Source organism: Pelobates fuscus, chromosome 12 (assembly GCF_036172605.1).
Source record: "Pelobates fuscus isolate aPelFus1 chromosome 12, aPelFus1.pri, whole genome shotgun sequence".
NCBI classification, from domain to species: domain Eukaryota; kingdom Metazoa; phylum Chordata; class Amphibia; order Anura; family Pelobatidae; genus Pelobates; species Pelobates fuscus.
The window spans coordinates 112307800-112335409 of record NC_086328.1 but is presented as its reverse complement, the minus strand read 5'-3'; the positions used below and the strand labels follow the sequence as shown (position 1 = coordinate 112335409).

The window sequence follows — 27610 nt, the reverse complement described above, 5'->3', positions numbered from 1 at the left end:
AGGGCAAAGCAAATAGATGGGTTTAAATGTTAAGTGGTACTTTGTTATTGGTCCATGTCATGCCTGCGTCCCAAAACCGTATGTGAATGGGGGCGCAGGACTAACGTGTACCAATTAGGGTCCAGTTGCGTCCATTTACTCTTTAAAAACACTCTTTGACGGCGAGCAGCGTTTTCCCCTTTAAGGGGCAGTCTGTGCGAATGCACCTCGCACTAGGCGAAAGATGCTTGTATCTTTTTTCTTTTCCTTGCACAGAGGACCCCGACCGGGTAAGTAATGCTGCAGTAGACAACTTATCGGAGTACTTTATTAAACAAAACTTTTATTGGGGAAACAAATGATTAAATCACAACTTTTTGAGTGTAAAATTATATATGATGCTGAAAGAAAGAGTTAATTAACGACTTCATAAACAGTAACAATATATGTCTCGTCTCTCACAGTTTACTTTTTAGAATCTATTCTGATACTGCAAATGGTTCTATACAAAATGAAAAAATTACGAATTGCTTTTATTTGAAATATGTCTGAATAATTAATTCCATAATACTTTATATAAATATAATTATAGACAATTAGGGCACAAAGGCCTTGATTAAAAAAGTTTTCCGAATGATTCAATACTGTTAGAAATTTTATTCCAAAGTATTTATCTACAGAAGTCATCAATAAAGTCTATGGGAATTTTTGTAGATAAACAGTTTTGAAAGTTTTCCCAACTGTTCTGAATCATTTAAAAAGCTTATTACATACAGGCTAATATAAGGGAAATCAGTTTGTGTTAATTAAAAGATTTTACAGTGGCAAGTAAATATTATTGTTGATGAACCCTAGTCACACCTCCCTGCATGTGACTTGCACAGCCTTCCATAAACACTTCCTGTAAATAGAGCCCTATTTAGACTTTCTTTATTGCAAGTTCTGTTTAATTAAGATTTTCTTATCCCCTGCTATGTTAATAGCTTGCTAGACCCTGCAAGAGCCTCCTGTATGTGATTAAAGTTCAATTTAGAGATTGAGATACAATTATTTAAGGTAAATTACATCTGTTTGAAAGTGAAACCATTTTTTTTTTCCATGCAGGCTCTGTCAATCATAACCAGGGGAGGTGTGGCTAGGGCTGCATAAACAGAAACAAAGTAATTTAACTCCTAAATTACAGTGAATTGTGTAGTGAAATTGCAAGGGAATGATCTATACACTAAAACTGCTTTATTTAGCTAAAGTAATTTAGGTGACTATAGTGTTCTTTTACAATGTAAGGTTAAAGTAGCCAAACTAGAAAACTGCTATATGTTAACTATGCTTTCCATTCAACTACTCTGGCCTTAATACTAATAACAAGGTATTAACCAGGAAAGGTACATTCAGATTGTTCTGGTTTCCAAGCAAGTCCTCGGGATGTTACTTTTGCCCAACATCTATCTAGAAGATGTTATTATTGGCTAATTTAATGGTACTCATTTTATCTACCTAGGAAGGATGAAGGGCTGAGTCAACCCTGCTGGGAATTGATCCTGCAAATTTCCCCCTCCCCCCCCAAAAAAAATATGATATTCATTTTGAATTCACCTTGAATTCTAACTTTAGTAAATAACCCTATATGATTTAAGGGTTTGGATCACCTAATTCGTAAGCTATTCTACATGTCATTTCACATTTGGCCACAAGGTTGGCTATGATAAATTGAATCCAAGACTGGCAGCATTTGTAAAGTAGCTCTTTTTTTTCCTGTGCTTTCTCAGATGTCTTGCTTTGCTGCTTATTGTGCTCTCGTGTGGTATACACAGACCTGGGCTTTTAAATAAATGGTATGTTTTTTTTGTGACAAATATATTTCTGGTCCCTTACCCAGAACTGAAGTCTATCCGTGATTAGTGATCCGGACCATTTGCCCTACTATTATACCTCCCTCCAATATAAAGGATACAATTTCCTGAAAATATAAAATAATGCAGCAATCTTTACTGACTTTTGTGTTTTCTTTTAGAAATGTACAGAATATTGGCCAGAAAAAGAATCTGTCTATGATGGAATTCACGTCACTGTTAACCACATCATACAGGAAGAGGCCTATGTACTAAGACTGATTACATTAAAGGTTAGTTTTGTATAAGTACTACATGTATATGTCCATGAGATTAGTTTATTGTCTACAATAAGGAACCCTGGACACCTTCCTGCATCCTTCCAGCTCACCTTCTCGTTCCTGTTGGATGATGCCACCCTGATTCCTCCGACAATCTTTACGGTTCAGCTGCTGCCCAAAATGTTGGGTAGTTTCCCCTTGTGCGCAGACACACATTTAGATGGTGCTGGATTCATGCAAACCAACATTGCTGGCTATAAAAGCTGTTCGAACCAGCGCCTAGGCAGCTTTCTTGAAAGGAATGTCGTAAAGGGTTATATAGTAGAGAATGAGAACGTATTATTATTATTATTACTGCTATTTATATAGCACCAACATATTCCAAACGAGCTTACAGTCTATAGGAGGTGGGAGTAAAGCAGAGCTGGAGGAGAGAGTAGAGTGCTGCCCTTTAGGAGAGAGCAAGAGACAGGTATGGGAGGTAGAGGTTACTCTGGGAGGCCATAAGCGTTCCTAAAGAGATGGGTTTTAAGGCACTTCTTAAACGATTGAAGACATGGGGAGAGTTTGATGGTGGTAGGCAGGCTGTTCCATAGGATGTGAGCCGCCTAAGAGAAGTCCTGCAGGCGTGAGTTGGCCTTATGGGTGCAAGCAGCCAACAGCAGAAGGTCATGGGCAGAGCGGAAAGACCAAAAAGGGGTATCAGTGACGAGGTATAAGAGCAGCTAGAATTGTTCAATGGTTTATAGGTATAAATTAGTACTTTGAATTTACTCCTATAGGATGCAGGAAACCAATGTAAGGACTGATAGATGGGTGAGGTGTGAGAGAAGTGACTGGAGAGGAAAATCAGTCTGGCGGCAGCATTTATTACAGACTGTAACGGGGCAGTACAGCTTCTGAGAAGACCAATTAGGAGAGGGTTACAATAATCCATGCAAGAGATTATTAGGGCATGGACAAGCTGCTTGGTAGTAAAGTGTTATGTAGTGGAGTATGAGAATGTAGTAAAGTGTTATGTAGTAGAGTAGGGGAATGTAGTAAAGAGTTATGTAGTAGAGTAGGGGAATGTAGTAAAGAGTTATGTAGTAGAGTAGGGGAATGTAGTAAAGAGTTATGTAGTAGAGTAGGGGAATGTAGTAAAAAGTTATGTAGTAGAGTAGGGGAATGTAGTAAAGAGTTATGTAGTAGAGTAGGGGAATGTAGTAAAGAGTTATGTAGTAGAGTAGGGGAATGTAGTAAAGAGTTATGTAGTAGAGTATGAGAATGTAGTAAAGTGTTATGTAATAGAGTATGAGAATGTAGTAAAGAGTTATTAAGTAGAGTTTTAGAATGTAGTAAAATGTTATGTAGTAGTGTATGAGAATGTAGTAAAGTGTTTTGTCGCAGAGTATGAGAATGTAGTAAATAGTTATGTAGTGTCAGGGTACCTGAGGCCTCTACCTCTAAGGGAGGTAGAGACTTGATGGTTTATCCGTCCAGGCGAGCTGTTTCCTCCGTTCCTCGCGGTTCATCCAGCCACTTAAACACCGGCCGCGAGGAATCCACGTCCTTTTCTAGCAGGACGCTCAATACGTGACGTCATGACGCTATCACGAGCGACCTGTCACTCAAGTGTCCGATATCCAATCGGCACTTGTCAGAGGCGTGCTTACCATCCAGAGCCAGGGTATTTAAGCTTACTTCTCTCTTCAGCTCATTGCCCTGTCGTGGTTCTAGCTTGTCTAGTCACTCAGTGCTCTGGTATTCTAGTTTGCTCTATTTGGTTTTGACTCGGCTTGTTGTACTTCCCTGCTTCTCTGTTCTCCCTTGACCCGGCTTGTCTCTCGCTTATCTGTCTTCCCGTTCCCTCGACCTCGGCTTGTCTCTGACTATTCTCTATTACTCTCGGTACGTTAGTCCGGCCATTCTAAGGCCCGGTATACGTACCTTTCCACTCTTTGTACTCTGCGTGTTGGATCCCTGTCCCGATCCTGACATTACGACAGGGCCAATGGATCCTGCAGGTACAAACAGTCAGCTTGGTTCTTCTGATCCCAGGTTTGACGCCATGGAGCATAGGATGGATCAGATGGCTCTAGCACTACAGGCACTTTTGTCTCGTGCTAGTAACCCACCTGAGGAGACACGTACTCCTTCTATTTCTCCTGCAGTCTCAGGTCTAGAGGTAGCCACTGTAGGTGCTTCTTCCCGTATTACCCCACCAGTACGTTATGGCGGGTCACCGGAGAAGTGCCGGGGTTTTCTGAACCAGATTAGCATCCATTTCGAATTACAACCTCGATCTTATCCTACAGATAGAGCGAAGGTTGGATTTGTTATTACTTTACTCATTGAGAAAGCTCTGAGATGGGCCAATCCTTTATGGGAGAATGATAATCCACTAGTCTATAATTATAATGCCTTTGTAGCTGCGTTTAGAAGAACTTTTGACCCTCCTGGTAGAAAGGTCAATGCAGCTAGATTACTGTTGCGCCTTAGACAGGACAATCGAACACTTGTGGACTATGCACTAGAGTTCAGGTCCTTGGCGGCAGAAGTTAAGTGGAACGAACAGGCTTATATAGATGTGTTTCTGAATGGGCTATCAGATGTAATTCTTGACGAGGTCGCTACTAGAGAACTCCCTGAGAATTTGGAGGATTTAATTTCTTTTATATCTCGTATTGATGAACGCATAAGAGAGAGGCAGAACACTCGAGATAGGACCCGTAGACCCTCCTTTAAACTAGCACCTACCTTTCAAAATTCTGAGTTCGAGGACTTACGTATTTCTGAACCTATGCAGATAGGCAGTACTCATCTCACAGAGAGAGAGAGACAGTACAGAAGAAGGGAGGGTTTATGTATGTATTGTGGAGTCAGAGGACATTTACGCCTAAATTGTCCTAATCGTTCGGGAAACGCTCGCACCTAAGTTTCTCTAGAGGACAGGCCTTGGGTGTTTCTACTTTGTCCTCTATTCACAACTACAAAGAGTTCAGGCTTCTGTTACCCGTTTCTTTGAGGTGGGAGAAGGGAGTAGTAAAGACTATGGCACTAATCGATTCTGGAGCTGCTGAGAGCTTTATAGATCAGGGTTTTGTTGCCAAGCATGCTATTCCATCCCAGTTAAAAGAGACACCACTGGCTGTTGAGGCCATCGATGGTAGACCGTTACTTGAGCCTGTTATTTTCCATGAGACCATACCGATTAACTTAACTGTTGGCATCCTACATAAAGAGGATATATCCTTAATGCTCATTTCTTCTCCGTCTATTCCCATAGTCCTGGGGTACTCCTGGTTGAGGAGACACAACCCTATTATTAATTGGGAGTCAGGGGAGATAGTTTCGTGGGGAGAGAATTGTCAAGAAAAATGCTTGCGGAAGGTCTTACCTCTCGGATTAACTAACACATCGACTACCTCTGACAATCCTACAGAGACACAAATTCCGCCTCAGTATCTAGATTTAAAGGCAGTATTTGACAAAAAGAAAGCCGATACCTTACCTCCTCACAGGTCTTTTGATTGCAAAATTAACCTACTCCCTGGTACCATGCCTCCCAGAGGTCATGTATATCCATTATCTACAAAAGAGAACTCAGTTCTAGAGGAGTATATTCACGAGAATTTAGACAAGGGATTCATCAGGAGGTCCTCCTCCCCTGCCGGGGCTGGATTTTTTTTTGTTAAAAAGAAAGATGGTTCTTTGAGACCTTGTATTGATTATCGAGGCTTGAATAAGATAACCATTAAAAATGCCTACCCGATTCCCTTGATCACCGAACTCTTCGATCGTTTGAAGGGCTCTACAATTTTCACCAAGTTAGACCTCAGAGGGGCATATAACTTGGTGAGAATCCAGCAGGGACATGAGTGGATGACGGCATTCAATACTCGATATGGTCACTATGAATACACTGTTATGCCTTTTGGGTTATGCAATGCGCCAGCTGTATTCCAGGATCTGATAAATGAGGTTCTTAGGGAATTTCAGCAAGAGTGCGTCATTGTATACCTAGATGATATACTCATTCATTCTAGTGAGATTGAGACTCATCACAAGCAAGTCAGGAGGGTTTTGCACAAGCTTCTCCAGCATGGCTTGTACTGTAAGTTGGAGAAATGTAGCTTTGATCAAACCCAGGTAACCTTTCTCGGCTATGTGATCTCTGGGGAGGGATTTAAGATGGATCCGGATAAGCTCCAATCCATTCTAGAGTGGCCTTTACCCAAAGGTCTTAAAGCCGTACAGAGATTTATTGGTTTTTCTAATTATTATAGGCGCTTTATTAAGGGCTATTCTTCCATTATCGCACCTATCACTAATATGACCAAACAGGGGGCTGATACTAAGAATTGGACTACTGAAGCTCTCCTTGCGTTCAAAACTCTCAAGGAGCTTTTCGCTTCCGCTCCAATTTTAGTTCACCCCGACACTTCTCTGCCTTTTCTACTTGAGGTAGACGCATCAGAGACTGGTTTAGGTGCTGTCCTATCTCAAAGGTTGGGGGTTGATAAACCATTACATCCATGTGGATTTTTCTCTAAAAAATTGACCGGTACTGAAAGCAGATATGACATTGGTGACAGAGAATTACTAGCGGTTATCAAGGCTTTGAAAGAGTGGAGACATTTATTGGAAGGTACATTACATCCTGTTACCATTCTAACTGACCACAAAAATTTGTCTTATATCGGAGAGGCTAAGCGGTTGTCCTCCAGGCAGGCTCGTTGGTCGTTGTTTCTTACCCATTTCAATTACGTTCTGACTTACAGACCTGGGTCAAAGAATTCTAAAGCCGATGCGCTATCTCGCCAATATGAGCCCTCTGCTTCAGTTGAACCACTTATGTCCTCCATTGTACCCAAATGCAATATTATTGCTAATACCAGTCTCAAAATTCATTCTCCGCTACTTGACCAGATCTTGAAGTCACAACATCTAGCTCCCGGAAACACTCCTGAGGGAAGAAACTTTGTTCCTCCTGAACTTCAACTGGAGCTCTTACAATGTTTTCACGAAAGTAAAATAGCTGGTCATTCTGGTATTCGCAAGACATACTCTTTGATATCCAAGGATTTCTGGTGGTCTTCACTTCGAAAAGATATTGAGGAGTTCGTCGCAGCTTGTGAAACTTGTGCCAAGACTAAACTACCTCATGCATCTCCATGTGGCCTCTTACACCCCTTGGACATTCCTGAGAAACCTTGGTCCTGTTTGTCCATAGACTTTATCGTTGATTTGCCTGCTTCCAAGAGACAGACTGTTATTCTCACGGTGGTGGATAGATTTACTAAGATGGCCCATTTCGTGCCATTACCTAAACTTCCGACTTCTCCTGAATTGGCGGAGATTTTTGCAAGAGAGGTTTTTCGCCTACATGGGATTCCTTCTGAGATTGTTTCTGATAGAGGCTCTCAATTTGTCTCACGTTTCTGGAGATCCTTTTGTTCTCAAATGGGCATCAAATTGAACTTCTCCTCGGCCTATCACCCTCAGTCTAACGGAGCTGCTGAACGTACCAATCAAAAGATCGAACAGTATCTGCGTTGCTTTGTTTCCGAACACCAGGACGATTGGGTCGGTCTGATTCCTTGGGCGGAGTTCGCACACAATAACCTTGTTTGCGATTCAACTCGCTCTAGCCCTTTCTTCATGAACTATGGCTTTCATCCTTCGATTTTTCCTTCGGTTTCCTCTTCTCAGGGGATACCGTCGGTTGATGATCATGTCGCCAACCTGAAGAAATTATGGGATCAGACTCGGCAAATTCTGTTACATAGTTCCTCGTTGTTCAAGAAACACGCTGACAAGCATAGAAGAGCGGCTCCTGTTTTTGTTCCTGGGGATAGGGTATGGTTAAGTACTAAGAATATTCGACTAAAAGTTCCATCTATGAAATTTGCTCCTCGCTACATAGGCCCTTACAGGGTTCTCACTCGTATCAATCCGGTTGCGTATCGCCTTGCTCTGCCACCTGCCTTACGCATTCCTAACTCTTTTCATGTTTCCTTGTTGAAACCCCTTATTTGCAACAAATTCTCCTCTAAGGTCTCCTCGCCTCGTCCTGTTCAGGTGGAGGGTCGGGAGGAGTACGAGGTCAGCTCCATCGTTGATTCCAGAATTTCAAGGGGAAAATTGCAATATCTGGTCAACTGGAGGGGATATGGTCCTGAGGAGAGGAGTTGGGTACCTCAGGAGGACGTTCATGCTTCTCGCCTTCGCAGAGCATTTCACCTCCGCTTCCCATCTCGCCCCGGTTCCTTCCGCCCGGTGGGCGTATCTGAGAGGGGGGGTACTGTCAGGGTACCTGAGGCCTCTACCTCTAAGGGAGGTAGAGACTTGATGGTTTATCCGTCCAGGCGAGCTGTTTCCTCCGTTCCTCGCGGTTCATCCAGCCACTTAAACACCGGCCGCGAGGAATCCACGTCCTTTTCTAGCAGGACGCTCAATACGTGACGTCATGACGCTATCACGAGCGACCTGTCACTCAAGTGTCCGATATCCAATCGGCACTTGTCAGAGGCGTGCTTACCATCCAGAGCCAGGGTATTTAAGCTTACTTCTCTCTTCAGCTCATTGCCCTGTCGTGGTTCTAGCTTGTCTAGTCACTCAGTGCTCTGGTATTCTAGTTTGCTCTATTTGGTTTTGACTCGGCTTGTTGTACTTCCCTGCTTCTCTGTTCTCCCTTGACCCGGCTTGTCTCTCGCTTATCTGTCTTCCCGTTCCCTCGACCTCGGCTTGTCTCTGACTATTCTCTATTACTCTCGGTACGTTAGTCCGGCCATTCTAAGGCCCGGTATACGTACCTTTCCACTCTTTGTACTCTGCGTGTTGGATCCCTGTCCCGATCCTGACATGTAGTAGTCGAGTATGAGAATGTAGTAGAGTATGAAAATTTAGTAAAGAGTTATGTAGTAGAGTATGAGAATGTAGTAAAGTCTTTTGTCGCAGAGTATGAGAATGTAGTAAAGTGTTATGTAGTAGAGTATGGGAATGTAGTAAAGAGTTATGTAGTAAAGTGTTACGTAGTAGAGTATGGGAATGTAGTAAAGAGTTATGTAGTAAAGTGTTATGTAGTAGAGTATGAGAATGTAGTAAAGAGTTATGTAGTAGAGTATGAGTATGTAGTAAAGTGTTTTGTCACAGAGTATGAGAATGTAGTAAAGAGTTATGTAGTAGAGTATGAGAATGTAGTAAAGAGTTATGTAGTAGAGTATGAGAATGTAGTAAAGTGTTTTGTCACAGAGTATGAGAATGTAGTAAAGTGTTTTGTCACAGAGTATGAGAATGTAGTAAAGTGTTTTGTTGCAGAGTATGAGAATGTAGTAAGGAATTATGTAGTAGAGTGTGAGAATGTAGTATAGAGTTATGTAGTAGAGTATGAGAATGTAGTAAAGTGTTTTGTTGCAGAGTATGAGAATGTAGTAAAGAGTTATGTAGTAGAGTGTGAGAATGTAGTAAAGTGTTTTGTTGCAGAGTATGAGAATGTAGTAAAGAGTTATGTAGTAGAGTATGAGAATGTAGTAAAGAGTTATGTAGTAGAGTGTGAGAATGTAGTAAAGTATTTTGTCACAGAGTATGAAAATGTAGTAAAGTGTTTTGTTGCAGAGTATGAGAATGTAGTAAGGAATTGTGTAGTAGAGTGTGAGAATGTAGTATAGAGTTATGTAGTAGAGTATGAGAATGTAGTAAAGTGTTTTGTTGCAGAGTATGAGAATGTAGTAAAGAGTTATGTATTAGAGTATGAGAATGTAGTATAGAGTTATGTAGTAGAGTGTGAGAATGTAGTAAAGTGTTTTGTTGCAGAGTATGAGAATGTAGTAAAGTGTTATGTAGTAGAGTATGGGAATGTAGTAAAGAGTTATGTAGTAAAGTGTTATGTAGTAGAGTATGAGAATGTAGTAAAGAGTTATGTATTAGAGTATGAGAATGTAGTAAAGAGTTATGTAGTAAAGTGTTATGTAGTAGAGTATGAGAATGTAGTAAAGAGTTATGTAGTAGAGTATGAGTATGTAGTAAAGTGTTTTGTCACAGAGTATGAGAATGTAGTAAAGAGTTATGTAGTAGAGTATGAGAATGTAGTAAAGTGTTTTGTCACAGAGTATGAGAATGTAGTAAAGTGTTTTGTTGCACAGTATGAGAATGTAGTAAGGAATTATGTAGTAGAGTGTGAGAATGTAGTATAGAGTTATGTAGTAGAGTATGAGAATGTAGTAAAGTGTTTTGTTGCAGAGTATGAGAATGTAGTAAAGAGTTATGTATTAGAGTATGAGAATGTAGTATAGAGTTATGTAGTAGAGTATGAGAATGTAGTAAAGTGTTTTGTTGCAGAGTATGAGAATGTAGTAAAGAGTTATGTAGTAGAGTGTGAGAATGTAGTAAAGTGTTTTGTTGCATAGTATGAGAATGTAGTAAAGAGTTATGTAGTAGAGTATGGGAATGTAGTAAAGAGTTATGTAGTAGAGTGTGAGAATGTAGTAAAGTGTTTTGTAACAGAGTATGAGAATGCAGTAGAGTGTTTTGTTGCAGAGTTTAATAATGTAGTAAACAGTTATGTAGTAAAGTGTTATATGTTAGTGGAGAATCCACTAATATTATACATTAATCTATTTTGTGGTCATGACCCGAGGGGGTATGAGACAATAACCTAGACTATAACTCTTCATTGTTTTGTGGTACATTAAATATCGTTAAAATACACCTGCCATGAAAATATAAGGGTTACTCCAAAAAAAAAAAAAGTGTTTTTAGAAAACACTTGTTTTTTCTGAGTAACCTTTCCTATCTTATGATAAAAAAGCTAAAACTCATTCCAAGGGGAGAACATGAGTGGCATAGAGGGAGGGCCATGCTGACGACAGATGCCAGACATTCACAGAACTGACATTAACCCCTTAAGGACTGAGTCAATTGTACAAGTTGTGATCAAAACAAAACGTTAACAAAACCTGGAATTTGCACTATATGTCTGTTCAACCATAATTCACCTCTTTCATATTAAGTGCACGCACACTTATTATATATCATTTTGTACAGGAGAAACAGGGCTTTCATTTCATATGAAATATTTATATATGAAACATAATTGAATGTGAATAAAATCTAAAAGTATGAGAAATTAAAAATCGAAAAGAGTATGAGAAATTAAGAAAACGTGTTATTTTTCAAGTTCTGCATTACATTTTTACTGTGAATGTCATAATACTGTTAGATTTTACTGCAATAAAATACACATATTTGTATTCAGCAATGTCTCAGGAGTACCACAGTACCCCCCATGTACAGCTTTTATGAGGAAACTTACACGGGTCAAGTATAGGGCTTTCCCTTTTCCATTGAAATTTGCGAGATTGGTTTGCTGGGCCTATGTTGCCTTTGAGACCGTATGGTAGCCCAGGAATGAAAATTAACCCCATCTTGGCATATCATTTCTAAAAGTAGACAACCCAAGGTATTCAAAATGGGGTATGTCCAGTCTTTTTTTAGTAGCCCCTTAGTCACAAACCCTGGCCAAATGCAGCATTTATATTTGTTTTTTTGCATTTCTCCCAAATAAATTTCCCTTTCACCAATGATATCATCAGTAGTATACATTTTACTGCTCTAAAACACTCATATTTGTGTAGAGTAATGTCTCACAAGTACAGCAGTACCCCTCATGTACAGGTTTTATGGTGTTTTGGAAAGTTACATGGTCAAATGTAAGATTAGCCAGTTTCTGTTTTTGCAAAATGAAATTTGCCAAATTGGCTATGTTGCATTTGGGATGGTATGGCAGGCCAGAAATTAAAATTATCCCCACCATGACGTCCCATTTGAAAAAGTAGACAACCCAGGGTATTCAAAATGGGGTATGTCCAGTGTTTTGTAGTAGCCATTTAGTCACAAACGCTAGCCAAAGTTAGCGTTAGCGTTCATATTTGTTTTTTGCATTTTTTACACAAAAACTGCAGTTTTACTGGTGAAATCATCGTCGTGACACGTTTTACTGTTTTATAACACACATATTTGTATGTCCAGGTTTTATGGTGTTTTGGAAAGTTACAGGGATAAACATAGGACTTGAAAATTAAATTCCCTGGACTTGCTGCCTGGGTTGTCAGGCTGGTCCCTCAAATTATAATCAAAAAAATAACTTAATTATGTTAAAAGATTACATAAATATACACATAGAATTTAAAAATATATATACATATATGTATTTATATCCTACGTGTATATTTATGTAATTATTTATGTAATTATATCTATTTATCTGAATATATTTTTTATTTATTTTTATATATTTATTTATTTATATATATATATATATATATATATATATATATATATATATATATATATATATATATATATATATATATATATATATATATATATATATATATATATATATATATATATATATATATAATTTCATTCTAAGTGTATTTTGAATACCCTCCAAAATAAAATTTCTTTGGATCTCGGAAACCGAGCTATCCAATAAGAAGTGTTTCACTGATTCACATCCCAAGTCGTGCAGAATAATAGTATATAGACTATTTACATCACAGGTTACCAATATGTAACCTTCTTCCTATGTTAACTGTTGTAATTCTCTGATAAGCTGGGAAGAATCTTTAAGATAGGTAGGTTGAGATGTTACCACTGGTTGCAATAGTCTATATTCGGACAGCCGACTCAGAAGGGATTCAGAAGGGAATCCACTCCGGCAACTATTGGTCTACCTGGGGGATTCTTGTTGTTCTTGAATTTTAGGGAGGGTATAAAATACAGGGATTTTAGAGACTTTAATATTTAAATAGTCATATTCATCCTTATCTAGGATCTTTAATCACTTCCCTTTCTCAATCAGCTTCAAATATTTATTTTTAATCGACTCTATTGTTTTTGCCGACAGTTTTAAATAGGTTTTAGTATCTCCCAACTGTCTATTTATCTTCTTTACATAATCATCTGTGTTTTGTATCACTATGCCCCTTCCCCCCCCCCCCCTTTATCGGCAGGTTTTATAGTAATCTGTTTGTCTTGACTTAATTCTATGAGGGCCTTTTTCTCAACTGGTTTAAGGTTATTTTTATACCCTTTATTTTTTGGAATTTTTTTAATGTCTTGCATTACCAATCTTTCAAATACTTGCATGGCACCACTAGAATAATATTTAGGAAAGAATTTGGATTATTTTTTTTAACTTTGTGTGTATAATATTGTCCTCTACATCGAATCCTTCAAATTCCAAGGCTGTTTTGAAAAAAAAAATTTTAAACACAACTTATGATTGAATTTTTGTAAATTAATAAATGATTTGAAGGAATTGTTGAAACATGTGGGGGCGAATTTTAGTCCCTTACTCAAAACTCCCAGTTGATCTTTAGTGAGAACTTTATTAGATAAATTCACCACACCTAAGTGTTGGTCTTTCCTCTCTTCCTTTCCTTTAATGGGTCTTCCGGCTCTAATTCCCCTTCCTCTCGAACCCAATTCCTCTTTCGAGTAGGACGTTCCTTTTTTTGGAAGTTTTGCCCCCCAAAAAGGAGTAGTGGATGAGGGGAAAGAAGAATGGTTCTCATGGAGTCTGTCTCCTGTTGAATCTTCAGGCAGAATTCTGTATCTATTAGTCTGTGAAAAACTAGGTGGTGGTTGTTCAAAATGAATATTAGTACTACTTCTACTCTTATTATTTTGCCAACCTGGCGAAGGGGCAAGTGATCTCCTATTATCAGAGCCGGCCTTAGGGGTGTGCGAGCTGTGCGGCCGCACAGGGCGCCATGGAGCAGAGGGCGCCATGCGGCCAACACAACTCACACATGGCTGGCCAGGATTTAAAAAAAAGAAATTGTGGCGGGGGCGTGGCTTACCATGCGGCGGGGGCGGGGCTTGCCTGCAGCGGGACTTACCGTGTGGCGGGGCTTACCATGCGGCGGGGTGGAGCTAAAAGTGCCGCCGTAACTGCTGCAGGGGAAGCAGGAAGGAGTCCCTGCTTCCCCCAACAACCAGAATCCAGGAGCTGCACTGCCTGTCTGCCTCCACAAGGAACATAGGTAACTATGTGTGATTGTCTGCCTGTGTGTGTGACTGTCTGTGTGTTAGACTGCCTGTGTGTGTGTGTACTGTCTGCCCTTTTTTATGTGTGGGTGTGTTTGACTGTCTGCCTGTTTGTATGATTGTCTGCCTGTGTGTTTGACTGTGTGTGTCTGACTGTGTGTGAGACTATCTTCCTGTGTGTGTGTGTGTGACTGGTAGCCTGTGTGTGTGTGTGTGTGTGTGTGTGTGTGTGTGTGTGTGTGTGACTGTCTGCCTGCCTATATGTGTGTGTGTGTGTGTGACTGCCTATGTGTGACTGTCTGGGCAGACTAGATGGACCGAATGGTTCTTATCTGCCGTCACATTCTATGTTTCTATGTCTGCCTGTGTGTGTTTGTGTGTGTGTGTGTGTCTGTCTGTCTGCGTGTGTGTTTGTGTGTGGCTGTCTGGCTGTCTGTGTGTGGCTGTCTGCCTCTGTGTTTGTTTGTTTGTGGCTGTCTGCCTGTGTGTTTTTGTGTGGCTGTCTGCCTCTGTTTGTGTGTGGCTGTCTGTGTGTGGCTGTCTGCCTGTGTGCTTGTGTGTGGCTTTCTGCCTGTGTGTTTGTGTGTGGCTCAGGGCCGGACTGGGGATACAAAGCAGCCCTGGGGAAAAAAATCTATGCCAGCCCCATAAGTCATTGCGCCATATATTCTCGCATGTAATATGTAAGGCTATGTCTTGCCACCCCAGATGATTGAGTAATTATATATATATACATATATATATATATATATATATATATATATATTGCTTTTTCTAATATAATATATTGGTCCTTACAGAGTAAAACATTTAATTATACAGTAAGCATACTCACATGCAGACACAGACAATCTCACTGACACACACAAGCTCATTGATACACAGCCTCATAGACAAACAATTTCACTAATATACATAAGCTCATTGACATAAAAACACAAGCTCACTCACTAGCAGACACACACACACATGCAAGCAAGCAAACTCACTAGCAGGCGCACACACACACAGCTTAATGTAGTGGTTCTGGTGTCTATAGCCTGTCCCTGCAGGCTTTTGAATGTAAACACTGACTTTTCAGAGAAAAGGCAGTGTTTACATTGCTTCCTAGTGACACCTCTAGTGACAGACACTCAGACGGTCACTAGAGGCGCTTCCTGTGTCAGTGCGGATTGGCTGAGATCATCAAGCTTGATGATCTCAGACATAGAGGCAGAGACCAGCATGACGTTGGAAAAAAAAAGTGAGTAAAACACTATTTTTACAAACACACACAGACACTACGACTGACACACACACACCATGACAGACATACACACACCATGACACAGACACACACCATGATACAGACACACAGTGACACAGAGACAAACACACGACACAGACACACACACACACAGCATGACACACACACACACACAGCATGACACACACACACACACACACACAGCATGACACAGACACACACACAGCATGACACACACACACACACACAGCATGACACAGACAGACACACACACAGCATGACACAGACAGACACACTCCCACTGACATACATACTTGTTGTTACCTGTGTGGGTGGGTGGGCAGACTGATAGGTGCCCCTCCCCTTCTGTGCCCTCTTTTGCCCCCTGTCCTCCTGTGTGCTTTTTAGCCCCTTCCCCTCCTGTGCCCTTATGTAGCACCCTCCCTTCCTGTGCCCTCTTTAGCCCCCTCCCGTGCCCTCTTTAGCCACCTCCCTTCCTGTGCCCTCTTTAGCCCCCCTTCCGACTTGTACCCTCTTCAGCCCCTTTTGTGCTCATCTTTTGGCCCCTCTCCCCTTCCTGTGACCTCTTAGCCCCCTCCCCTCCTGTGCCCTTTGTTACCCCCCTCCCCTTCCTGTGACCTCTTAGCCCCCTCCCCTCCTGTGCCCTTTGTTACCCCCCTCCCCTTCCTGTGACCTCTTAGCCCCCTCCCCTCCTGTGCCCTTTGTTACCCCCCCTCCCCTCCTGTGCCCTTTGTTACCCCCACCCTCCCCTCCTGTGCCCTTTGTTACCCCCCACCCTCCCCTCCTGTGCTCTTTGTTACCCCCCCTCCCCTCCTGTGCCCTTTGTTACCCCCCACCCTCCCCTCCTGTGCCCTTTGTTACCCCCCACCCTCCCCTTCCTGTGACCTTTGTTACCCCCCCACCCTCCCCACCCCTCCTGTGCTCACCTTCCAGCCCAGCCAGCCTTCCTGAAGCTCTTCTTGCGGCCGCAGGGGAAGCTCTCCTTGCGGCCGCAGGGGAAGCTCTTCTGGCGGCCGCTGGGGGAGCAGGCTGTTCTGTCTCTGCTCCCCCTCCCTCGCGCGCAGCTTAGTGAGACCGGGGCCGGAATATGACGTCATATTCCGGCGCCAGTCTCTTTCTAGCGCGCGAGGGAGGGGGAGCAGAGACAGAACAGCCTGCTCCCCCAGCGGCCGCCAGAAGAGCTTCCCCTGCGGCCGCAAGGAGAGCTTCCCCTGCAGCCGCCATCCAAGCTCTCCATGCGGCCGCAGGACACCCACATTTCTCCCCGGCCCCAGGTGCCGACGGCCCACCGGGAAATTTCCCGGTATCCCGGTGGGCCAGTCCGGCCCTGGTGTGGCTGTCTGCCTGTGTGTTTGTGTGTGGCTGTCTGGCTGTGTGTTTTTGTCTGTCTGTCTGGCTGTTTGTGTGTGGCTCTCTGCATGTGTGTTTTTGTGTGGCTGTCTGCTTGTGTGCTTGTGTGTGGCTGTCTGCCTCTGTGTGTGTGACTGCCTATGTGTGACTGTCTGGGCAGACTATATGGGCCGAATGTTTCTTATTTGCTGTCACAATCTATGTCTGTGTGTGCGTGTGGCTGTCTGCGTGTGTGTGTGACAGGGTGTGTGGGAAGGGGGGGGGGGCGCTGTGAAGATTTTTTGCACAGGCCTAAGGCCGGCCCTGCCTATTATAATGCTTTTGGGGAGGATGGGGAGGTTTTCTACGTTTCTTAGGAGTGGGTGATGTAGCATTATGTGGTCTGAATTTAGAGGCACCTGGAAACTTATGATCTGGTGCTTTAGTAGAATGGTTGAATTTACGATAGGAATTGTCTTGGTAGTGGGGGTGTTTTCTCCAAGTGAAAGAGCTAACTTGATTGAGAGCATAGTCATTATGGTCTCTTTGGAACTTCCTTTTTTTTATATAATTAGTGTGTTTTCCTCCACTGTTTCTACATTATTTTTAACCATTTTCAATACATTTTCAATTTCTGTGCAATTGACTTCCGGTTTGAGTTGGTCTTTAATGTTGTTAATTTGTATATTTAATTGAACTAAGTTACGTCTTTTTCTTTTGTATGATAATGGATATCATCCTAGCTGAGAAAGACTCCAAAGCGGAGTTCCAAATCTCCATAAACTCCTCATCCTCCCTATCGAACGTGGGGTTTTTAAAAAGCATAACAATCTTGGGCTAATTTTTTGTTCTAGATATGGTTCTAAAGTAAAGATATCCCATTTGTTTTTTTTTCTCCTTAATTAATACATTTTCCAGTTTTTTTACACGTAAAATCAAAGTTTTCTTCTGATTGGATAATAGGACCTTGTATATTGTCAAATCTAGTGGCAACCATATTTTGCCAATTCTCTCTAGCTTCAAATACTCCATTATGAATAGATCTCAACTAGTGAATCAAAGTTAACTCTAAAAGTGAGCAGCCCACAACTTTAAGGGATAAACAAACAATTATCAAATATATACAAGTTGTTCTGTAGCAGCTTAAAATATTGGGTGTGTGAGTGTGAAAAAGGTGTAATCCCTTAACACCTGAAAACCAAATAATTAATAGAATGCAAAACAGATTCTCACACACAGAACAGGTGTAAATATATCAATATACCACCTATTACAGATGTAATTAATGTAGTTCTATCTGAAAAACAAATAAAACGTACATAGTGCTCTCCATAACATATAAAATATAGAGATTAAGGTATATGTGGAATAAACTCACAAATATGGAGTCACTTAGGCAAAGACAGCTATGCCTTCCATGTGGTCTCTCTTTCAGAGCGATCACATGGACCCCGGGGACCTATATTGCCAAGGGGCTTTAAAGCCCATTATAATGCGGACGACATAAAATGCCCTAACGGCATTAAGGGGTTAACCAGCCTGGAACTCTTGTTCGGCTGCAGAGGTGTTGATCTTTGTAATCTCTGTTTCTTAACAAAATACTGCACATACTTCAGGTACCATGATCACTTCAAATTACTGAAGTTGTCATGGTGCTTAGACTAAGTCTTTAACATTGGCCTAAAATTTTAAATTGGCTCGTCAGTTCTCAACAAATCATGGTTTAAATTATGTTTACTGTACTTTTATAACATTGTCACTATATGTTCCATCAATATAATGTATTTTAACAGTAATTGGTGTCCCTTTATATTGAATCTGATATCTGTACATTGAAAACTCTCCCAGCACAGAGATATAAGTAATTATATCAGCTGCATGTACTTCTATACAATAAAAAAACAAAAACGGATCGGAGTGGTTGGTCATTAATCTAAAGCAGGGGTAGTCAACCTGGTGGGCGGCTTGGGATTTCAGGTGGGCGGTGGTGGGTTCTGCAGAAAACGCCCAGTGGGCCTCGATGGCCGTGGATCAAGGCTGGCAGGGAAGATTCTTTCATCTTCGCTACCGATGCAGAGCCAGCCTTGCTTTAAGCCATCTCAGGCTGGTGAGGAGATCAAAGATCTCCTTTACCGGCCGGCTGGTGCTTGTTCCAGCAGGGGGAGGGAAGTGCCTGGAAGGCTCTATGTTCCTCAAGCGAGCAGGCTGATCGGAGCATGGCAACGCTCTGATACAGTGCTGTACTCACCGGAGGACAGGAAAGTCAGCTAAAGTGAACATGCCACCACTGGACCACCAGGGCTTGCAGCATTCACAGACACTTCACCACTTACCCACACACAGCACCCTTCACACACACACACACACACTGCACTCTTTACACACACACTGCCCCCTCACACACACACACTGCCCCATCACACACGCCGCACCTCTCACACACACTGCACCACTCACACACACAAACAGCACCTCACAGACACACATAGAAAAAAAGGAGAAAAAAATAGATAAATTTAAACCTCCTTTCTAAAAAAATATAAAAATATAAAAATAAAAAAAAATATCAAACTTGTGCTATAAAATTAGTTACTGCAGCACTGGTGGGCGGTAAAGAGATTTTACCATCAACAAAGATACAAAAGTGGGCAATAGGTATTAAAAGGTTGACTACCCCAATATAAAGTATAACATTAAATATCAGTGTGAATATATATATTGTTATATCAGACTGTTCACGGAAAGATTCTAGTTTTGTTTGTTTGTTTGTTTGTATGAAATGCCCTGTCAGTTGAACAGACACAGAAACCTTTTTTCATGAAGTATAAACCTTCAACTTATACTTTTGCTGGTGACTCCCATAGAGTAAAGTATTCAGTGCCTGAATCAAAACTTGCACTGTACCACACATCTTAAGTAGTGATGTACCGAACTGTTCGCTGGCGAATAGTTCCTGGCGAACATAGCGTGTTCGCGTTCGCCACGGCGGGCGAACACATGCATGGTTCGATCCGCCCCCTATTCGTCATCATTGACTAAACTTTGACCCTGTGCCTCACAGTCAGCAGACACATTCCAGCCAATCAGCAGCAGACCCTCCCTTCCAGACCCTCCCACCTCCTGTACAGCATCCATTTTAGATTCATTCTGAAGCTGCATTCTTAGATAGAGGAGGAAAAGTGTAGCTGCTGCTCATTTGATAGGGAAATGTATAGCTAGGCTAGGGTATTCAGTGTCCACTACAGTCCTGAAGGACTCATCTGATCTCTGCTGTAAGGACAGCACCCCAAAAAGCCCTTTTTAGGGCTAGAACATCAGTCTGCTTTTTTTGTGTGTGTAATCTAATTGCAGTTGCCTGCCTGCCTGCCAGCTTCTTTGTCAGGCTCACAGTGGATACTGTGCCCACTTGCCCAGTGCCACCACTCATATCTGGTGTCACAATAGCGTGCATTTAAAAACCCCCAAAAAATGTTTTCACTGTAATAGATTAATTAGCAGTTAGTTGTCTGCAAGCGTCTGTGTGTCAGGCCAACAGCGTGTACTCTGCCAGTGCACCATGCCACTCATATCTGGTGGCACAATAGCGTGCATTTAAAAACCCAAAAACGTATTTTTCACTGTAATAGATTGAATAGCAGTTAGTTGTCTGCAAGCGTCTGTGTGTCCGGCTCACAGTGGATACTGTGCCCACTTGCCCAGTGCCACCACTCATATCTGGTGTCACAATAGCTTGCATTTAAAAAAAAAAACATTTTTTCACTGTAATAGATTAATTAGCAGTTAGTTGTCGGCAAGCGTCTGTGTGTCAGGCCAACAGCGTGTACTCTGCCAGTGCACCATGCCACTCATATCTGGTGGCACAATAGTGTGCATTTAAAAACCCCAAAACTTTTTTTTCACTGTAATAGATTGAATAGCAGTTAGTTGTCTGCAAGCGCCTGTGTGTCAGGCTCGGTAGCGTTACTCACCTTTCCCAGGGGCCGGCCGCGGTCCTCTCTTCAAGCCGCACGCGGTCCTGCGGCTGCACGAGCCGCGCGCGGCTCATCCGACGCTTCAGACAGGAATGCAGTCACATGTCCCGCCTGAATCTAAGAGCGCGCCGCGAGTCTCGGGCGCGCTCTTAAAGAGACAGTGGGAGCCTAAATTGCCAAAAGGCTCCCATTGGCCCCTGTCATCCCACACACCCCATACACTTACCTTTTGGGGGTGTGGAAGTGACAGGAGCCAATCACATTAGTTTTGAACCTATTTATACTTACCCTTTTCCCTTAGTTCCTTGCCCTATCGTGGTTTCTGCTACAGTTCCCTTTAGCGCTTGTTGTGTTCAGTTGTGTTCCTCCGTATTTGACCTTGGCTTTGTATTCTGACTTCGTTTTCGCTTTATCCTTGTCTGTTCTGTTTGCCGGCTTGCTGTTTCCTGTGTACCAGACCCCGGCTTGTCCTCGTTTACGCTGTCTCTTTGTGCCCTTGACCTCGGATTGTTCCTGACTCTGTACTTCTCATATATACGTCGAGTCCGGCCATTCTAAGGTCTGGTAGACGTATCTCTCCTCTGTTCTGCCTTCTGTTTAGCTGGATCCTGCGTGTAGGGGTATATTCTCATTACATTACGATAGGGCCATGGACCCCGCAGATTTAGCTCAACAGATGGCGTCCCATGAGGCTAGATTTGTAGAGCAGGATCACCGAATGGATCAGATAGCCCAGGCTCTCCAGACGCTCTTAGCTAGAACCATTCCAGCAACCACACCTAACCCTCCTACACCCCTTCTTCCTGAAGTATCGACTGTGCCTAATGCTACGGCCCATTTAACACCTCCTCCTAGGTATGGAGGGGATTCTAAGACATGCAGAGGGTTCATTAACCAAATAGAGTTTCACTTTGAGATGTATCCACGTTCATTTCCCACAGAGAGGTCTAAGGTTGGGTTCTTTATGCACCAACTTACCGACAAAGCACTTGAATGGGCAAATCCTATTTGGGAAGCTAATGGACCTATGGTGCATGACTTTCACAGTTTTCTTACGGCATTTCGCAGAACTTTTGACACTATGAAAAGGTCTAAAAATGCTGCAAGAGCATTAATGAGAGTTAAACAGGGTTCTAGGTCTGTGGCTGATTACGCTATTCAGTTTCGTACCCTTGCCTCACAGGTAGATTGGACCAACAATGGGTTAACTACTGCCTTCATGGAAGGCTTATCAGACTCTATATTGGATGAGGTAGCAGCTAAGGAGCTTCCTGTTGCTTTAGAGGACCTTATTGACTACCTCATTGATATAGATAATAGGATTCGTGACAGGCTCTATACCAAGAACAGAAATAGACGTTTTGTTACACCTATTCACCCCAGAGTTAATACACCGGAGAGTGTTAAAGTATCTGAAGAGGAACCTATGCAATTAGGGGTTGCCAAACTCTCTGATAATGAAAAATTACATAGGAGAAGGGAGGGACTCTGCCTATATTGTGGTAGGAGAGACCATATGGTAAAGGAATGTCCTTTGCTCCCGGAAAACTCTCGCACCTAAGACCTTATAGGGGACTGGCCTTGGGTGTGATTTCTAAGTCTCCTACATTGCCGCCTCCTAACCGACTGCTTCTCCCTGTTTCTTTACATATGGGAGAGAGTTGTATAGTTGAAAATATATACGCCTTGGTTGACTCTGGGGCAGCTGAGAATTTTATAGACTCTGGTTTTGTAAAGAAAAACAACATTCCCATCAGGGAGAAGGAGTGTCAGGATCGGGACAGGGATCCAACACGCAGAGTACAAACAGTAGCCAGATACGTATACCGGACCTTAGAATGGCCGGACTAACGTAAGTAGTACCATATAGAATGGTCAAAGACAAGCCGAGGTCGAGGGTAACAGAAGACAGGTAAGCGAGAGACAAGCCGAATCAAGGGTAACAGAGATAAGCAGAGTAAGGTAAACAAGCCGGGTCAAAACCAAAAGGGATAATAGAATACACAAGCACTGAGTGACTAGAGCAAGCTAGAACCACGACAGGGCAATGAGCTAATGAAGGAAGCTCTGTTAAATACCCTGTTCAGAGCAGTAACCACACCTCCGAGACGTCCTGATTGGTCCTGCAGCAATTGACTGACAGGTCGATCCGGGGGAGTGTCCTGATGATGACTTCCTCGCGGTCGGGCTTGCATGACCGGATAGACCGCGGGGAAGGGAGTCATCAGACCGTCTGGAAGGTGGAACAGCTAAGTCTCTACCTCTTTTGGAGGTAGAGACCACAGGTACCCTGACAAGGAGATACCCTTGGCCGTTGAGGCCATAGATGGTAGACCATTGATATCTCCAGTTGTTACTCATGAGACTGAACCGTTACACATGTACACAGGGGTTTTACACTATGAAACCATTCGGTTCCAGGTCATCACCTCTCCCTCTTCACAGTTAGTGTTAGAGTATCCATGGTTACGTGCCCACAATCCCATATTTGACTGGGAGACAGGGCAGATAAAATCATGGAGTGAGGCCTGCCATGAGTCATGTACTATTGAAGTCACGCCTGTGAATTCTATTAATGTTCCTACCACTCCTCCTTTGTCTACGGCTATACCCTCTCAGTATTTATCTTTAAAGACTGTCTTTGATAAAAGAGAGGCTGACAAATTACCGCCTCACAGACCCTACGATTGTGCTATTGACTTGTTGCCTGGCACTATACCTCCAAAGGGCAGGGTGTACCCCTTATCGGTTCAAGAAAACCGTGTCATGGAGGAATATATTAAAGAATCATTAGACAAGGGATTTATTAGGAGATCCTCTTCTCCGGCTGGAGCGGGGTTCTTCTTTGTATCGAAGAAAGAAGGTGATTTAAGACCTTGCATTGATTATAGAGGTCTTAATAAAATCACCATCAAAAATGCTTACCCTATACCATTAATAACAGAATAGTTTGACAGGCTCAAACGTGCTACGGTATTCACCAAATTAGATCTTAGAGGAGCATACAATTTGATACGTATAAAAAAGGACCACGAATGGAAGACAGCCTTCAACACTAGGTCAGGTCATTATGAGTATACCGTCATGCCATTTGGGCTTTGCAATGCCCCAGCAGTATTCCAAGAATTTATTAATGATGTCTTAAGAGACTTTATTCACTCATTCGTTATTGTGTACTTGGACGACATTTTAATATATTCTACAGACTTACACACTCATCACAGACATGTTACGACCGTTCTGAAGACCCTTCTTGCTAATGGTCTTTATTGTAAATTAGAAAAATGTCTATTCGACCAATCCGAAGTCCAGTTTTTGGGGTATTTGATTTCCGCTAAGGGTTTTCGTATGGATCCCCGGAAGCTCGCTGCTGTCATAGAATGGCCTCTGCCGCAAGGTCTAAAAGCCATCCAGCGTTTTCTGGGTTTCTCTAATTATTATAGACATTTTATCAAAGGTTTTTCGTCTATTGTAGCACCTATTACTCGTATGACAAAAAAGGATGGCAATACTCGTGTCTGGTCTACCGAGGCACTTCAAGCTTTTGACTTCCTTAAGACTACGTTCGCCTCTGCACCTATTTTACAGCATCCTGTCCCCTCATTGCCCTATATACTTGAAGTCGATGCTTCAGATATCGGGGTAGGTGCTGTTTTATCTCAAAGAGAGTCTCCTGAAAAGCCATTGCATCCTTGTGGCTTCTTTTCTAAACAAATGTCCAAAGCAGAGAAGAATTATGATGTGGGTAATCGCGAACTCCTTGCTATCATTTTAGCACTCAAAGAATGGAGACATTTGTTAGAAGGCACTAAGGATCCCATCCTCATATTTACGGATCATAAGAACCTGTCCTACCTTAGCGAAGCTAAAAGATTGTCTTCCAGGCAGGCTAGGTGGTCACTGTTCTTGTCCCATTTCAATTATATAATCACCTATAAGCCAGGTGATCGGAACACTAAAGCGGACGCTATGTCCAGACAGTTTGAAACTATTGACAAACAGGAGATTGATGTTACTCCTGTCATTCCCCCAGACAGGATAATAGCAACTACTGTATTGTCTATTTCCTCATCCCTCCTGCAGGCCATACAAGCGAAACAAAGCATGGCACCTAGCAAGAGGCCTAATGATAAATTGTTCGTTGACGTTCCCGAGAGACGGAATATTCTGTCACTATATCACGATACTAAGACTGCTGGACATCCTGGTATTTCCAAAACAGTGTCAGCTGTTTCTCGGTATTTTTGGTGGGATTCCTTACGAAAGGATGTCACTGACTATATAAGTGCTTGTACTACTTGTGCCTGTATGAAATCCTCTCGTAGAGTTCCTTGTGGGCTGTTGCATCCGTTACCCGTTCCCGAGAGACCTTGGTCCAACCTATGGATTTTATTGTTGAATTACCCCCTTCGAATGGTAACACAGTCATCCTGATGATAGTTGACCGGTTTTCCAAAATGGCTCACTTTGTGTCTCTTCGCAAGTTGCCCACATCCAAGGAACTGGCCCTTATCTTCGCTAGAGAAGTATTTCGGTTACATGGCATTCCCTTATCTATTGTGTCCGATAGGGATAGCCAATTTATTTCCAGGTTCTGGAAAGCCTTTTGTACAGAAATGGGTATTTCTCTCTCGTTTTCTTCCGCTTACCATCCCCAGTCTAATGGAGCTGCTGAACGTGCCAACCAGTCTCTGGAGCAGTACCTCCGTTGTTTTGTGTCTCACCATCAGGACAATTGGTCTGACCTGCTTCCTTGGGCTGAATTTGCTCGGAATAATGCCACTCATGATTCTTCCGGCAAAAGCCCTTTTTACGTTGTCTATGGCCAGCATCCCGTTGTTCTCCCGGCTGCATTCTCCTCACAGGGCATGCCAGTTCTGGATGAGCATTTGGCTGGTTTGCGTAATACTTGGGAGCAGGTTCAGCGTTCTTTGGTTGACTCTGCTGCTCGCCAGAAGGCTCAGGCTGACAAGCATCGCAGAGCGGCTCCTTCCTATGTTGTGGGGGACAGAGTTTTGCTTTCCACGCGGAATATTCGCCTCCGGGTGCCTTCTATGAAATTGGCTCCCCGCTTCATTGGTCCTTATCATATTATACATAAGGTTAATCCCGTTTCTTATGCCTTGGGTCTGCCTAAGAATCTGCGCATACGTAATGTTTTTCACACCATGTTGTTGAAGCCTTACGTGCGCAACCGCTATACCCGGCATGCTCCTCCTCCTCCTCCTGTCTCTGTGGAGGGTCATGAGGAATTCGAAGTGTCTGCTGTTCTTGACTCTCATTTCCTTAGGGGTCGGCTTCAGTACTTGGTACATTGGAAGGGTTATGGGCCTGAGGAGCGCAGTTGGATTTCTGCTGATGCTGTTCATGCTCCCCGCCTTGTGCGTTCTTTCCATTCACGTTTTCCTGCCCGCCCGGAGGGCGTGTCCTCAGAGGGGGTACTGAAGCGTTACTCACCTTTCCCAGGGGCCGGCCACGGTCCTCTCTTCAAGCCGCACGCGGTCCTGCGGCTGCACGAGCCGCGCGCGGCTCATCCGACGCTTCAGACAGGAAGGCGGGCAGTGACCGCGAGATGTGGTCACATGTCCCGCCTGAATCTAAGAGCGCGCTGCGAGTCTCGGGCGCGCTCTTAAAGAGACAGTGGGAGCCTAAATTGCCAAAAGGCTCCCATTGGCCCCTGTCATCCCACACACCCCATACACTTACCTTTTGGGGGTGTGGAAGTGACAGGAGCCAATCACATTAGTTTTGAACCTATTAATACTTACCCTTTTCCCTTAGTTCCTTGCCCTATCGTGGTTTCTGCTACAGTTCCCTTTAGCGCTTGTTGTGTTCAGTTGTGTTCCTCCGTATTTGACCTTGGCTTTGTATTCTGACTTCGTTTTCGCTTTATCCTTGTCTGTTCTGTTTGCCGGCTTGCTGTTTCCTGTGTACCAGACCCCGGCTTGTCCTCGTTTACGCTGTCTCTTTGTGCCCTTGACCTCGGATTGTTCCTGACTCTGTACTTCTCCTATATACGTCGAGTCCGGCCATTCTAAGGTCCGGTAGACGTATCTCTCCTCTGTTCTGCCTTCTGTTTATCTGGATCCTGCGTGTAGGGGTATATTCTCGTTACAGGCTCACAGTGGATACTGTGCCCACTTGCCCAGTACCACCACTCATATCTGGTGTCACAATAGCTGGCATTTAAAACCAAAAAACTTTTTTCACTCATAGATTGAATAGCAGTTACTTGTCTTCAAGCGGGTGTGTCAGGCCTACAGCGTGTACTCTGCCAACCTCTGCCAGTGCACATTGCCACTCATATCTGGTGTCACAATAGCGTGCATTTAAAACCAAAAAACTTTTTTTACTGTTATAGATTGAATAGCAGTTAGTTGTCTTCAAGCGGGTGTATCAGGCCTACAGCGTGTACTCTGCCAACCTCTGCCAGTGCACATTGCCACTCATATCTGGTCTCACAGTAGCTTGCATGCATAGTACCACTAATCCCCAAAAAAATGACAGGCAGAGGCAGGCCACCCGGCAGGGGCCATCGTGGTCATGGTGCTGTGATTCCCTTTTGCCCTAGAATAATGCCAAATTTTCCGAGGCCACGTACCCTGAACTTGAAAAGTTCTGAGGACATAGTTGACTGGCTAACAGAGGACACCCAATCTTCTACAGCTTCCGCTCGGAACCTTGACACACCATCCTCCTACAGCTTAGCTTCGGGCACCCCTCAAGATACCACTCACCCGCCTGCCGCCACCACCAACACTAGCACCACAGCCGCTTCACTTTATCTGTCAGAGGAGTTATTTACACATCCGTTTGAAGAAATGAGTAATGCGCAACCATTATTGCCAGAGGATGTAGGTAACAGGGATATGTCTCAGTCAGGCAGCATTACACACATGGACGTACGGAGTGATG

The 27610-nt window shown here is 43.0% G+C and overlaps 1 protein-coding gene across 1 annotated transcript in view; it reads left to right on the top strand.

The window, feature by feature from the left end:
- PTPN5 (protein tyrosine phosphatase non-receptor type 5) overlaps positions 1–27610 on the top strand; it is a 149553-nt gene that overhangs the window by 95458 nt on the left and 26485 nt on the right. The window contains exon 10 of the mRNA XM_063437423.1: positions 1991–2101. Within this exon, the coding sequence (XP_063293493.1) occupies positions 1991–2101 (111 nt within the window). The remainder of the gene's footprint in view (positions 1–1990; positions 2102–27610) is intronic.